The sequence below is a fragment of the Artemia sp. Qi Xiang Cuo genome, chromosome 1, assembly GCF_049724085.1.
Source record: "Artemia sp. Qi Xiang Cuo chromosome 1, ASM4972408v1, whole genome shotgun sequence".
Classification (NCBI taxonomy): domain Eukaryota; kingdom Metazoa; phylum Arthropoda; class Branchiopoda; order Anostraca; family Artemiidae; genus Artemia; species Artemia sp. Qi Xiang Cuo.
In genome coordinates this window covers 99,589,080-99,603,452 of record NC_142794.1, presented here as the reverse complement: position 1 = coordinate 99,603,452, position 14,373 = coordinate 99,589,080, and the positions used below count along the sequence as shown (strand labels likewise).

Here is a 14,373-nt window from a genome sequence, read left to right as displayed (position 1 = left end):
ACATCTGCACATTTTTTTTTTTTTCATTTGGTCTATGCTGGGCAGAATGATCTTGGCTTAATTATTCGATAATTTATAATAACATTAGAAACTAAAAAACTGTCTACTTTCAGAAAGTTAGACCGTTAAATAGAAATTTAATAAATTAAGATAAGCTTGTTTGGATATTTTTTAGTCCTAGTCACCAGCACCGTACTGTCAATGGCACTGTTAGTTTTTAATGTCTATTAAATCTACGTTAAACAGCTTGAGTTTCCTCTCTGTCAATTTCATTTACCCTTTGGTATGGGCAACATGGTAGTAAAAATTTAATTATTTTTGGATCGTAAATCATGGCGAAGTCCATATTCAATTTGCATATTTTCTTTGTACCACACATCATTATATCTGTGAATATAACTGACTTGTGGCAAATTAAAATGTGTTAAAAGAAAGAGAATTTTTTTGCGTGTTTTCAATTTCGAGAATTTTCTGCAATTACACACAGGCGAACGCAATTGAACAACTGTGTAGCTGAAATTTGTTTTGAACAAATGTCAAGGAAAACTCAAAATGCGAGCAATTTAATTGCAGCCATTTGTTATGCGTCTAGTGTGACAGAGTTGCATAATAGTTTGAATGCTAAAACCAAGTAAGTCGTAGATGACTGACAGTGTAATCATAGATGGCGATATATTTTTAATGTTACCAGATAGTTAGAAATCTAATTACTTTAAAACCTGTTTCAAACCGTGTACATTAGTGCAATGAGGATGGGCTGGAGGGACAACAACCCACCCAGGGAAAAAGGAAGACATCACTATGAGACCTTGCCACCTGTGCATTTCCCCCAGTTTGTCCTTACATTCTAAGTAAGGTATTGGTAACTGTTGGCACATTTAAATTCAGGCTCAAATTTCAAAGGTCAAATTACAACAGTTTGTTATGTACCTTTTCAGTCTTAAGTTCTTAGTCCTGGTACAAGCAAACAATCATTATGTCTATTTTTTTATCCTAATTTCTTTGTTTTAACCTAAATAAATATGCAAATAGCCAATTTTATAGGACTTCAGAGACTTCAAAATTGAAAATACTTCGAGGTTTGCATTGTAACTACGCAGATATAATGAGCTTAAAATTGAAATTGTTGTATTTTGTAATAACAACAAATTTGCTCTAAAACTTATTTGATTCTTTATTTCCATGAAAACTGGGGCAATATTGGAACCAATTTACTTTAAATTTATAGGGCCGAATGGTACAACTCTTACTATATTCAACCCATACTTTTTTATAGCGTTTGCATCTATACTTTATTTTTATAATAGATTAAATGCAAGCTAAAATAAAAATGTCAAAGCCACATAATCAAAAGCAATAACTTAGAAAAAGTATTAACAAGAAGCAATTGTTATACAGCAGCTATGTACATATATTTTGGAGGAACGCCACCAGGCTCGTGACTCCACTCAGGGACGTACAAAAAAAGAAACTCAGGGCGCGGCACTCTTAAATCCTAGATTTTTCTGAGTTTCTGGGCACTTGCTATTAAAATTATAAAAACAGTTTTTTTTTAACATTGCCCCCCCCCCCCCGAAAAACGTTCCTACATTCGTACCTTACTCCAATAGACCGGAGCTCATTAGCTGCTAGAGGAAAGAAAAGAAATATTCAAAAGTGTACGTGCTGCATTTAGCAGCACGTACATACTATCTTAAACACGCCTTAAAAAGGAGGTGCATGATCTGTAGTTGCAGCCTTACAGTTGCTTTTCAAGGTATGTTGTCATTTCTTCTTGCCATCTATGGGGTAAAACCACTTTACTTATTATATGCAACTAGCTTGAGCAATTATTATTTTAAATAATTATTAGCTTTGGGATAAACTAAATATACACACAAGGGATAAAATATTCACCGGAGACGACATTGTTTCTGAGCGAAAGAAATGATCGGTTACATTAAACCCGTCCTCATAAAAAAGGTGGCTAAAATTGAAAAAAAAAAAATGGAGCTCATACCTTGAAGCCCTGTGGCATTCCATCTCATCGCGCAGGGTTGTCACCACTGCTCAGCTAGCAGTATTTTGGCACCACAAACAAACTAAGTTTAAGCTATTATAATAAGCAGGTGCATTAAAAAATTACTGCCAATTCAAGGCTAATTAAACAAAAAATGTGGTATTTTACAGCAGAAATAGTAAAATCATGTGGCAAAATTTCCTGATTGCTATTTTTTGCCTCAAAGCCATAGTTGTTTGACATAAAAACATAAGCCAAAAGAAGCCAGCTTCCATATTCCTAGTGAATAAAAAACAATTACAAACTCTCAAAATTAAATCTTTTGATCAAAATGTTTCAAGTACAGCCAAAATTCTCAGAATTTTCCCACGTCATCAAACCAGTTCCTTAGAATTGTCTTTAAAATACAAAATTAGAATTTTTTTATAGGTCAATAGAAAATTCCTTAGCATCTATCTTGATTACAGCTGTAAACTGCTAATGCGATGTTTCAAAAATGCTTACAGGTTAAAATGGCGTTAAAGAGAGCAAGATGAGATGGGTCACCATAAATGTCATTGTGACATGACCAAATGTCATTTGGTCATTGTGACACATAATTTGGTTTTTGTTATATTAGAAAATAAGTAGATTTATGTGCTAACATGTACCTGAGGAGTTGTGAGAACGAACACAAACCCAACATGCGGCAGAAAATTTTCCACTGTCCCATTTTCTGGGCTCTTATGCAACAACGCTTACATAAACATTTTCAATGTAAAAAAAAATTTCTACGGGTGATCGGAAGGATAAAAGTCTGAAAATAGGGCTTTGTGTCATGTTTTTTACCACCGAATACTAAAAAAAGCATTTTTGACCATTTTTACCTTAGATGGAGGGGGGAGGAGATTTACTTCCCCTGCAATTTTCAATGGTTGGGTATCTAAAGGTACTTGTCAGTCTCTGCATTGAGTTTGTGCAATGTATTGTGCAATGTATTCGATTCAAGCTTGCCCTCTGTATTCAAAGCATCTTTTTTTTTCAGGGTGAAGCAGAAAATTAAGATAGAATTAATGGATTTCGGAATAATCTCAGCCTTGGCCAAGTTGTGCACAAGGCCCTGAGCTAAGGATTTGAGCAGGTAGAGAATTAATAAATGTCTCCTTTGATAAATTTTGGCTTTATACATGTTACATTCAGTGATTAAACATCATACAGTCAGCAACATTCTGCTTGCACGTTCATTTTGACAATAATTAACGAAAGGATAGTAATACGCAAATCAAAATAAAAAACAATGATAATGACTTGATATTTTTCATGTAGTCCTGTTTAATTTTACACATAATAACCACAGAGTCATCTACTACAAATGAATGCAAATAATGGATTTTCTCACGATTCCATAATTGTGCTGAAAAATGGACGTCCTTAAAAAGGTTATTTAACATAAGACAAAATGACAGCTTTTGATTCTTCCTGCCTCAAATACGCCAAAAATTCTTTTAAAGTCGTCCTCTGCCGAGGTTTTTATTTGGTTTGTCTAATTTTGCCTAATCTGAAGCCCCTCCAAAACGTATACGACCATGTGTAGAAGAATTATATATTTTACTCAGGTGAAAATGAGTGATAAATAAGGAAATCTTAGAGCCCTTTTACGTAAAGTCACATATTCGTAGAAATATGTTTTAGATCACATATGCAAGGCCGTACCCAGAGGGAGGGTTTGGGGGTTTGACCCCCCCCCCCCGAAATTTTTGTTTGACTCGTAAAAACGTAACAAAAATGGATATAAACAAATTTTGTATGCATTTTTTGAGGGTTTTTTTGTGTAAACCTGCCCCCCCCCCCTGAATTTTTTTGGGGTAACACCCCCTCCGTAAAAAATCCTGGGTACGGCCTTGCACATATGCTTAATGTAATAGGTGCACATATGTCATACCAATAGCAGAGATTATTACCAATAATATTACCAATAGAGGTATAAAAATAATATAGACTATTTATCCTCGGTTTGATGTCCTCAAAATGAAAAAAAGTTTCACTTTTGGAATGGGGTCTTACGACCAATCTCTGGGTACTTACCTTAGTGCTGGAATACATAGTCATGAGAGGAGTAGGCAGTAGTGCGGCTGCAGATGATACATTAATAATGAGTCCTTTTCTTTTTTGTACCATTTGAGGTAACACCATGATTGACATTCTGACAACCGAGATACAGTTGCAATTTACCAGTCTCATAGCAAAACCTACAGAGTCTTCAACCTAAAAAAAAGAACAAAAATTACTTTTGCGCAAATGAAAGCAACGTAGTGGCAGATCCAAGGGGAGGGTGGGGGGCACCCCCTGCCCCTAAAATAGTCTAAAGTTGTTTGATTTCCTTAATTAACCCAAGTTTGCGTTAAATAAACTTGCTCCTAACGCAAGTTTATCGGATCAACCTATTTTGCGCACCCCCCCCCCTAAGGGAATTTTGGATCCGCCCCTGAAGCAACGAAGACCAAAAGGGAACAAACATTATTAGTGTTGCTGTTGAGTTGTTTGAGAGCGATATAATATGTATTACTCAAAATATGACTGAGTATGTTATATACAACTTAAAAATCTCGAAGAAAATTAGAACTACTTGCCACAGACTCTGCAAGTTCTTCCTGGAGAACTAGTTCGTGGACAAAGATACAAAATTGAAAAAAAGCTACCAGTGACCAAAGCATCGTGTCAACCATTCGACCTGAGGCCATAAAACTCCTCTTCAAATGAGAATCGACGTGAAGGTTCATCATCAGCAAGAAAGACGAAACCTATCTGATCTCCCAGCGCTATGGGCTCTTGTTGATCCTGCTACAAAACATTTTCTTTGATTAAAATGCTCCATTGTCTGCAAACATCGAAATACAGGAGTTGCAAGGCAACTTTTGCATACATCATGTTGCCGACAATAAAGACTACAATGCAAGAACAATTGATAAGACACAAAACGATCCACGACATAGGACTATTAGTTGCAATTACGACACGTATGCAGTCGTCACAAGCACTCACCGAAAAAAATACCGAAAAAGAGTGAGCACGAAAGAGACGCTGAAGGCGGGAGAAATACCTACTCTTTGCTACAAAACTCAAGTAGCAAGGCTTCCATCTCATATTAGAAGCTACTGAGAGTTTCCTCACAAAACCCTTCGTGTAATTGGAATCTTTGGTGGAAAATGCCAAAACTGTTTCGCATCCCATTTTCAAGTTGCCAAGGAACACTACAGATTATTGATTTCCCTCACCGTGGGTTTATCCTGGAAAGGCTTCCTTGATCTGTATGCGGATGATTGATGTTAGCCCGAATGATCCGACCTGAATTTACACTACCTTTCATTTTGTGCGTACTCAGTGTGAAAAATATGACACCATACCAGTTCTGACATTCGATCAACCCCTTTACTGGAAATCATTGAATATATCACAGAGATTGAATGAATAGGATATCTTTTGAAACGCATAGTCTTACTCTTGGGACATTTTACGACACAATAAGCGTCTTATCTGCCATTGGATATCTGATTAAAGCTTCTAGTTTTGAGGAAATACTGAAGCTGATATATGCACCGAATGTTGTTTAGCAAACTCTCGGCGGAAGGGTGTTCATTGGCTATCAGGGCCCTGAATGCCTTACTAGTGGCACAAATATGCTATATTTCGCCGATAGTGGATTTTGATCAGGTCTATCTTTGCAACAGTTCAGACGAGCTTCGAGTTTCTCACTCAGTATTTTTCCTTGTCTTAGAAGCATGCGTTAAAGCAAATGAACTAAAGCAAGAGCCGTCCATTCAAGTGTTTGCAAGTAAGCTAATTTCCCTCAAAGTGTCACTGTCATTGGCATCATGCACTTCGAGTCTCTGGACTGACTTTTATATGAATGCTGTTGACCTTCTACCGTCTTTGTGACAGATTGAACAGGCAATTGGGACCTTCATTTCTACACTAGTGAAGAGATGCTTCGGTTCTTTGCATCTTCCAAACATCACTTTTACGCGAAGTTCTACACAATTTATCTTTAGAAAATAGTCGACCTAAAAGAGGTAAACCTTGGGGTTCGAAGCTGCGATATTCTTGCAAAACAATGGCTTAAAATGTGACAGTGTGTGCGGTAATTGTAAAGGAGCAAGGTGTTCTAACCGTGAAATAGCTGGTGCCGGAAACCCTGAAAACGATTGTAGCGAACAAGATGACCAAATTTTAAATAGCTTTACTCCTACCCTATGAGCCTCTGTGTGGTTGTGATTTTTTGTCTGCCATATGTAATTGATCTATGTGTAACATTATATCTGAGTATATTGATCTCTTATTGGAAAAGTGGTATTTCGTCTCAATTAAGGAAAACTCTTTGACCAATTTTGTATTGTTTTTTTATGTTGCCAAATATGCCTTTCCACTCCCTTTCCTCCTCCTCAATCTTACTCACTTTCACAAAACTAAAAGTTCAAGGCATTCCGGAGTGAAGCTAGATCTAGTCTTGGCTGTTACCACATGTGCAAGACTGCACATTTTTTCGCATGCTCCAATTTTATTATATGCCTGCGGGACCCCAACTCTTCCTAACCTCACTCTCACACAGGGCTTTGAGCCACGATTAATTCACTTGACTTCAAATATTTAGCTTCTTTATGATCAGAAATAAAACGTTTTATATCGATTTTAGATTAGATCGAACTTTCTGGTATTTACTCAATCAACTTTTTTGCCTTAACCTCAAATTTTACCTTAAAAATCTAAAATCTGTGAAAGAGCTAACATGGTAAACTTTTCACATCTGGGAAAAGCACAAATTTTTCAGTCCGTTAGTGAAAGAATCATTTGTTTATCAATTTATTTGAGGTTGATCTCTTTTCTCACGCGTTTTCGAGACTACTTAGTAAAGTTACATGTTTACTCAGGTTTCTCCTACAAAACTGGTAAATACGAAATATTTGTGCCATAAAAATACTAATTTTATGGATTTTTCAGAAACAGCGGTGTTTTCAGTAAAAAATTACTAAATTTACTAAAATCTAGTAAATTGGAATTTCCAATGGTTTTCACTAAAGAAGAATTAAATCAGCAAAGATTCAGAAGCGTTGCAGATAAGATAAGTAGGTATTTATATTTAGTAACATGAATGGAGTAATTACGTTTTAGCCTAATGTTTTTTTTTAAACTTACATACAAATAAATTTATTTGCTTTTTTCTGTTTATTTACAATTGTATATACAACAAAATTTTAAATATAATAAATTATTAATTTTGTATTAGTGCAAATGTCTGAGCTCTGTAAATTGAATCGCCTGCCTGAGACTTTAGGCAGGCGTGCCTCTTCAAAAGCAAATACACACGTATTTGAGCTACTCCCGACGAGAGTCATAGTTACTCCCGTCGTCTACCCGTGCTGTATATTGGGTCATATATTGCCGTCTACCCGTGCCATTAAAAATATTGGTTGTCCCGTTCATCTGTTAGTCCGGGGGACTTGTCGGTCATGTGTCAATCCTAAAACTCGGTCGCCCGCCTGAGACTTTGGCTCTCAAGTTTTTATTCACTTCCAACAAGTTGATTTTAATTCAAAAAATCAAAGGATTTGGTTTTTATTCACTTCCACGAAGCTGATTTTAATTAAGTTGATATTTAGTTGAGAAAATTTTGAGTAAGATATTCCATACGTTGCTTTAGAGAATATGTCAACTTGTTTTCTAGAAGACCCTAAATATCATCAGTTGCTTAACTGGAGAGGATTTCGGAACGGCTGACAGCTCAGGGAATATTCCCCTTCTTAAATCAATGTTTGACATACCAAGGACAGGCATGTCGAAGCCTTAAGCTGTTTAAGCTTTAATGAAAAAGACCATCACATGGAGTTATAGAGGCGCTAGCAGCAGTGGGTACCAAAAAAAGAAACCTGGGTAAAAAAATCACCAAAAAAGGCTAAATATATGTGGGAGTAAACAGATTCAGAAGCTTTCGTTTGAAGATGTTTTCCTTAGGATTCAACGGATTGTTAATATTTCAAACTTTAGCAGATGATGCACGTTGTCAAATTATAACTAATTTTGTCTATTTTCACGGTTCAACGTGACAACACTGACGGATATGTGGTAATGCCTTAAAAACTGCATACTGTTGAAACAGGTAAAATAACAATAGTATAAAATCGATTTCATCAATTATGAATGGGCCTAAAATACGTTTAACATTTATTTGGGCCTAATTAAAAAAAAAAAAAAATATTTCTGCCATTGAAATTATATTATTAAGGATAAAATTTTAAGGTCCAGGGAAAATATTTTAAATATTTTCGTTAATATTTCATTCTAAGAAAATATATTATTAAGGTCCAGGGATCAAAAAATGTTTTTTCGTCTCTAGTACTTTAAAGGAATCCAAGTCAGCCGTGATAACCAAACGCCATGGCCAAAGTGTCATTCAACTGTGGTTGCCATATTACCCGAATAGTGTGTGAAAACTTGAATTCTAATCCAGTCTATAATAGGCGCTATAAATTACGCAAAATCAATGAAAACTATTCGGGTAGAAGATCAGGATAACAAGTTTTTAGGTTTTCTAGTAATGTGATCAGTGTCAAGGTCTTAGCTAATTATGTAACTGAAGTTGTGTTGATATTACGACATCGCCCATTTTTCGGAACCGGTTGAATTCTTATTAGAGCAGAATAATAAGTTTACTTTGCGGAAACCATAGTCTAAAAGTAATTTTGAAAAGCGTAAAGTGGAAGTGTGATTAAAACTGGTAATCTTTTCCGTTAGATACACTCCACGTTTGTTGATTTCTCCCAATCTAATCTAGGTATGCTTTGCGCAGATTGAAATTTGACTTATAGTTTTGGAAAATAAATAATACTAATAATAAGAATGCCCTAGTATACTTCAATCCCTATCTTCCCATACCATTATTAATTTTTAAAAAAACAATTTTCCCTGGGAAGTAAAGAGCAAAGTTGAAACTTAAAACGAACGAAAATTATTACTCCACAGCCTATCTAATATATATCAATAACACTAGTACAAATAAACAAACTAATTATGTTTCACTATGTTTCTAGGATTATAAAAAACTAGCGCTTTACTTGAAAACACAAAATAATATAGGAGTTTTGGTAGAATAACAGCTAACCGATTAAGGACACTGTTTACAGTATAAAAATAAATCATTTTAGGACTGTTGCTTTATTTTTTGTGTCGTTTAATTTATTATCACTCCTGCACAATGGCTCAGTCCGATGACAGGCTCTTGTTTTTGTTCTGAAAAGGAAATGTCATTATTAGTTTGTAGATAAGTTTGAAGGAAAACCATCTTGATAGTATTAGCACTATAGACTAGCTTTAGAATGTGTATCTTGAAATTTTCTGTTGTATATAGAGAAATGATTTCCTGAGTTCATATGCCATATTTCATCTTCATTTCGAGTAATACTAAAGCGTATTTCTTACTATTTAATATTGTATATTACTCGCTATTGGCTTTATAGCTGGTTAGACCAAAATTTTACCTGATAGATCAATCCATTATTTTTGTGTGCTGTTCAATGACTTTGCGGCTATTAAAATTAGATTTATTTGTATGCTTATATTTTTAAGACAATTTTAATTGTATACTGAAAGTTACTGATGTCATAGCTGGTGTAAGACTATGAAAAGCTTTATAGATTAGTTTATTGTTATCAGGTTACGTCACTTTTGACTCCTAAATCAATGTTCTTGTTTTATGTGCTTTGGCTTCTGTGTTTTCAGTAAAGCGCTAGTTTTTTATAATCCTAGAAACATAGGAAAACATAATTAGTTGGTTTATTTGCATTAGTTTTATTGATATATGTTAGATAGGCTGTGAAGTAATAATTTTTGTTCGTTTTAAGTTTCAACTTCGCTCTTTACTTCCCTCGAAAAACTTTGTTTTTTTTAAATTAATCTATGCTTGTTTTTGATTAAAATTTAATTTAGAAACAACACTACTACGACCTTGTTTATTTATACGGATTAATTTCTCTTCGTTTTAAACTTTAATGTTGATCCTTAGTTTCAGTTGAAAACTTGTTTTCTTATATAATTTCTGATCACCTCCAATCTAGGGGAGATAAGATACCTCAAACCTTATTAAGGAGCTGGACTAAGAAGCCGTACAATAATTAAAGAAAAGCTCCAGGCGAGTATCGTAACAGCTATTATGATGTTGGTTCTCCTGACAATACACATAATTCTGTTTCGACGATTGGAATTCGCTTATAGTAATAATAATACTTTTTCTTTTTTTTTGAGTCTATTTAATATAATTAATAAATTTAGTTTATTTATTATAATTTTTTCTATAGTTTCCATTTTATTTATATTTTCTTTTCTTCTCCTTCATATTTGAGTAAGTGATCATTTTAAATTTTCTTTTGTTTTTTATCTCTGAGTATGTAATTCATATGTCGTCCCTCTTTGTACAGGCCAATGAGCCTTTGAGGGATTAATAACATGTAATATTGTATGTGTATTTAATGAAGAATAAATCTTATCTTATCTTAAAAGATTAACTGAGTGGACAGGTTTGTATATCGACATATTTGCGGAAAATGTTACTAGCTCAACAGAAATGTGCCATTAGACTTAGCGATTTATTTGACCTGTCCCTAAATAAAAAGCCTCTCATTAGGCCTACTCAGAAATGAAGGGAAATTTATAAAAAAAAAAAAAAAATGATCGTTTTTTGCGCAGGTAAAATAACTGATATTATAAAATAAGTTTGGTTTCATTTCGAGAATTTTGGAAAGAATTATCTTTACCTATTTCATTACTATACGGCTAGTTTTTCAATTTTTGCTGTCATTTTCACTTGATTTGGAAAAAATGGCTCCAACTTTGACCCCCCCCCCCCACAGCATTTTGAAAAAATTACGACATTCGTTGGGGTATAGATTTAGTGATCTCCTCAGAATTGCCTTGCAAACCATGAACGGGATGGCCTCTATTCCTTTTTGAATCAAAATGCTTGACCAAATACCTTCCTGGGATATGCTTTTAAAAATGAGTGCATTTAAAAAAAAGTGAAATTATCTGAAAATGATCATATAGAAGGGAGAAAACCATGATTGAAAAAAAGCAAACAAACAGGAATCGAACACAAGAAATTCTAATTTGAAGTCGAACGCTGTACTAACAGAACCACTCTTCTAATACTCTAATTTGATATATTAATGTTTGTACCTTAATTGCGTAGCTTATTAAGGGGGCTTGGAGGAGTAACATACGAGAGGTGTTCTTGCAAACCTCCAGTTAAAGGTTTTGGACCATAATTATTATATTAATTATGATGAAGATATCACTTTATAATTCCAAGCTTTTCTACCTAAGAAGTGATAACAAAACTGTTGTTTTTAGTTCTATATCACACTTACGGATGGCATAATTGATAAAAATCACATATATATGAGCAATAGCTTTCAAATGAGCCACTAAACGTCACTAAAAAGTTCTGGTAGCCCCCCGGCCCCAGATTTTCCACTTGAGACCTGGCACCAAAAGTGCCGCTTTTAGAGCCACTTGGAACTTGCTAATGGTTGAATTCATAGGAAGGAGGTAGATATGAGTAATTTCTTTATATGAGCTATTAAAAATCTGTCTAGATACCTGCGATACCAATACGCCGAATAAAAATACGCCAATACCGATACGCGTGATATCAATACGTCCAATACCAATACAGTGTGCGGCTCTTTCCCCAGGGACTATGGAGGATCATTTCATTACCAAAACCAGATTTTTGACCTTTGAACTGTGTTGAAGAAAATGGCTGTCTTAAAATTGTGATTGGATGACTTTGGGGGAGGGGGCCTATAGGGAGGGGGGCTAGTTGCCCTCAAATATCTTTGGTCACTTAAACAGGGCACTAGCAAATTCAATTTCCGTTCGAATTAGCTATTACACATCTGTCTATGATGTTCTGGTCACCCCCTAGCCTTGCTATAACAAAAAAAAAAAAAAAAAATCAGTGCTACCCATGAAAAAAGTCATTTTCCTTGTTGCTCAAGGAAGGGGGCTGTAATTTCCCATAACAAGGTTTTTGACCGTGCTGATTCCAGTGGTAGACTTTTCATTTTGATCCGACTCCGTTTAACAGTGGTTTCAGACTATTTTTCAAAATCACCATACATGTCTTTTCGCAATAAACTTTTACTTTTAAGACGAACCGAAATAATAGTTACCATTCCTGAATCAGTGTCAGATGGCTTTTTTTCCACTAGGTAGTTTTTTCCAAACAGGTTTTTTAACTTTTGGTCACTATGGCCCGTGGTTCGCTCTTTACTAGGTGGCAGCTACCGCTGCAACCATGATGCGCAAAATCTCCGACGGTTTAGTATTCGTCGAAAAATCGCACAAAATTTGAAACAGCGTAACTATTGATTTTTCTCGGCTTTGTGGAAGTTGAAGTTGGAAGTGGAAGTGTGTTAAAGTTGTAATCTTTTCCGTTACAAACACCAACATTTGGTGATTTTTGCCAAGCTAATCTAGATATAGGTGCGCTTTGCAAAGAAATGGAATTTGACTTAAAATAATTTTTGAAAATAAATAAATGCTACTAATAAGAATGCTTTAGTATTTAACTTCTCAATCCCTCTAGATAGTACTGTGTGAGTTGAACTTAACAGAGAACCAAAAATTTCCAAATTTGAATCAAAACAGAAGCGGACTGAATATTTGATGACATAAAAGCCCTTTCTAAAACAGACCACCTGAAATCCTGACGACAAATAGAAAATTGACTTCTGCCACGACTGGTTGGATTTCCGTTAGAGCAGAATAGAATGGTGAAGCACGAACTAAATAGATTCACATGCGTGGACTTCTTTAAAACACTATAATGCCAGAGGCTAATAGCGTGTGTTTTAAAAATTATAGAAAAGCAAGAATTTTTAAATTTAAATTGAGACAGAATTGCCTGATACACATCAGCGTCTAGCCTGATACACATCAGCGTCAAGACCCAATTTCACATCAGAAGAATTGAACTTCAACTTTTGAAGTGAAAATCGTCTCCCGTAAAATCTGAACTTACCACTACTTTTCGGAACAATGAAATTCAATATGTCTGAGAACCTATGACCACTGTCTACAGACTACAAAATTTTTATTTCTATCGAGAAAGATGAACACATGTGCGTATTTTTTGTGTTTTCTGTTCTCGGACAATCGAAGGCTATTTAAGGATCCTGTCGTATGTCATTTCCCTTAGGAACACAGACACTGGATCAATTTTTCTTTTTGGGGGCATTTTGTGGCAATTAGTCGCGGCAATAAAAACAAGGCTTTTCAAACGCTCTAAAAGATAACACTAGTATGACGTACGATGCAATTTCTTTCATGAATTCTATCTAAAAAATCCTAACAATTATGCAGAAAAAAAATGACAAAATAAGAAACATCTATACGCAAACATCATAATAAGCCACATATTAAGATTCCCAAACGATACTTAAATTTGGGAATTAAATAAATATATCAGGCCAAATATTACCAAGAAAAAGTTGTGACGCTGCCAAATGGCTATAGCTATCCGAACCCGAACTGACCCAATACTGACAGTCGAAACGATATTAATATGGGCTCTCAGTCTCAAGGAACATTCCGGTGCACAGTGGCACACCTGTCCCTGAAAACATATGCATTGTAAGATTAACCGTTATTGTAGACCTTTCGTCCAATAGACTATCGACTATAGAGGGTAAACCTCAAGGGACGCTCCGGTGTGTGGTGGCACACTTGTCCCTAAAGAACATATACTTTGTATGATTAACAGTTATTTTAGACCTTTTGTACAATAAACTACCGACTATAGAGTACAATACTGTTCCAAACCACCTATTAGGGGATTTGCCTTTTTTTCGGGAGGCGGGGGCCGGGGGTTAGAACCTCAAAAAGTGCATTTTGGCCCACATCTCTAAACTTTTTATGAAAGGGGATTCGGGTGAATATGAAGGAAGACCTATATTCAGACTTGCTAACATTTCGAGGAGTACATTTGGAAAAATAAAGAGTATGTGTGCTGGGAAGGGAGGGGGGTTGGAACTCTCCTCTTATTGCGGAAAAATAAGTACTAAAAATTATTAGAAATTGAAATTAGGCGTGTAGGGTGGAGGTTTAATTCTTTCGTATTTAAGATTAATGTACATTATTTTGAATTACAAACAAACTTCAATAAACCACTTTCCTGCTAGCATTAGTGGATATTTTAGGGTCGAGGGGGGGGTGATAGAACCCACTTATATTTAGGATGGCACTGAATATGGAATGAAAAAGATCAGAAATTAAAGTTCAATAATTGGATTTTTTGAATAAAAAAAAGTGCGACACTGAAACTTGAAATGGAAATGAATTACCCA

The 14,373-nt window shown here is 35.1% G+C and overlaps 1 protein-coding gene across 2 annotated transcripts in view; it reads right to left on the bottom strand.

The window, feature by feature from the left end:
• spidey (hydroxysteroid 17-beta dehydrogenase 12 spidey) overlaps positions 1 to 14,373 on the bottom strand; it is an 85,210-nt gene that overhangs the window by 17,356 nt on the left and 53,481 nt on the right. For both annotated transcript variants that reach the window (XR_016141681.1, XM_089088122.1), the window contains exon 5: positions 4,064 to 4,243. Coding sequence is in view for 1 of the 2 variants with exons in the window: in XM_089088122.1 (XP_088944248.1) it covers positions 4,064 to 4,243 (180 nt within the window). In the remaining variant the exon portion in view is untranslated. The remainder of the gene's footprint in view (positions 1 to 4,063; positions 4,244 to 14,373) is intronic.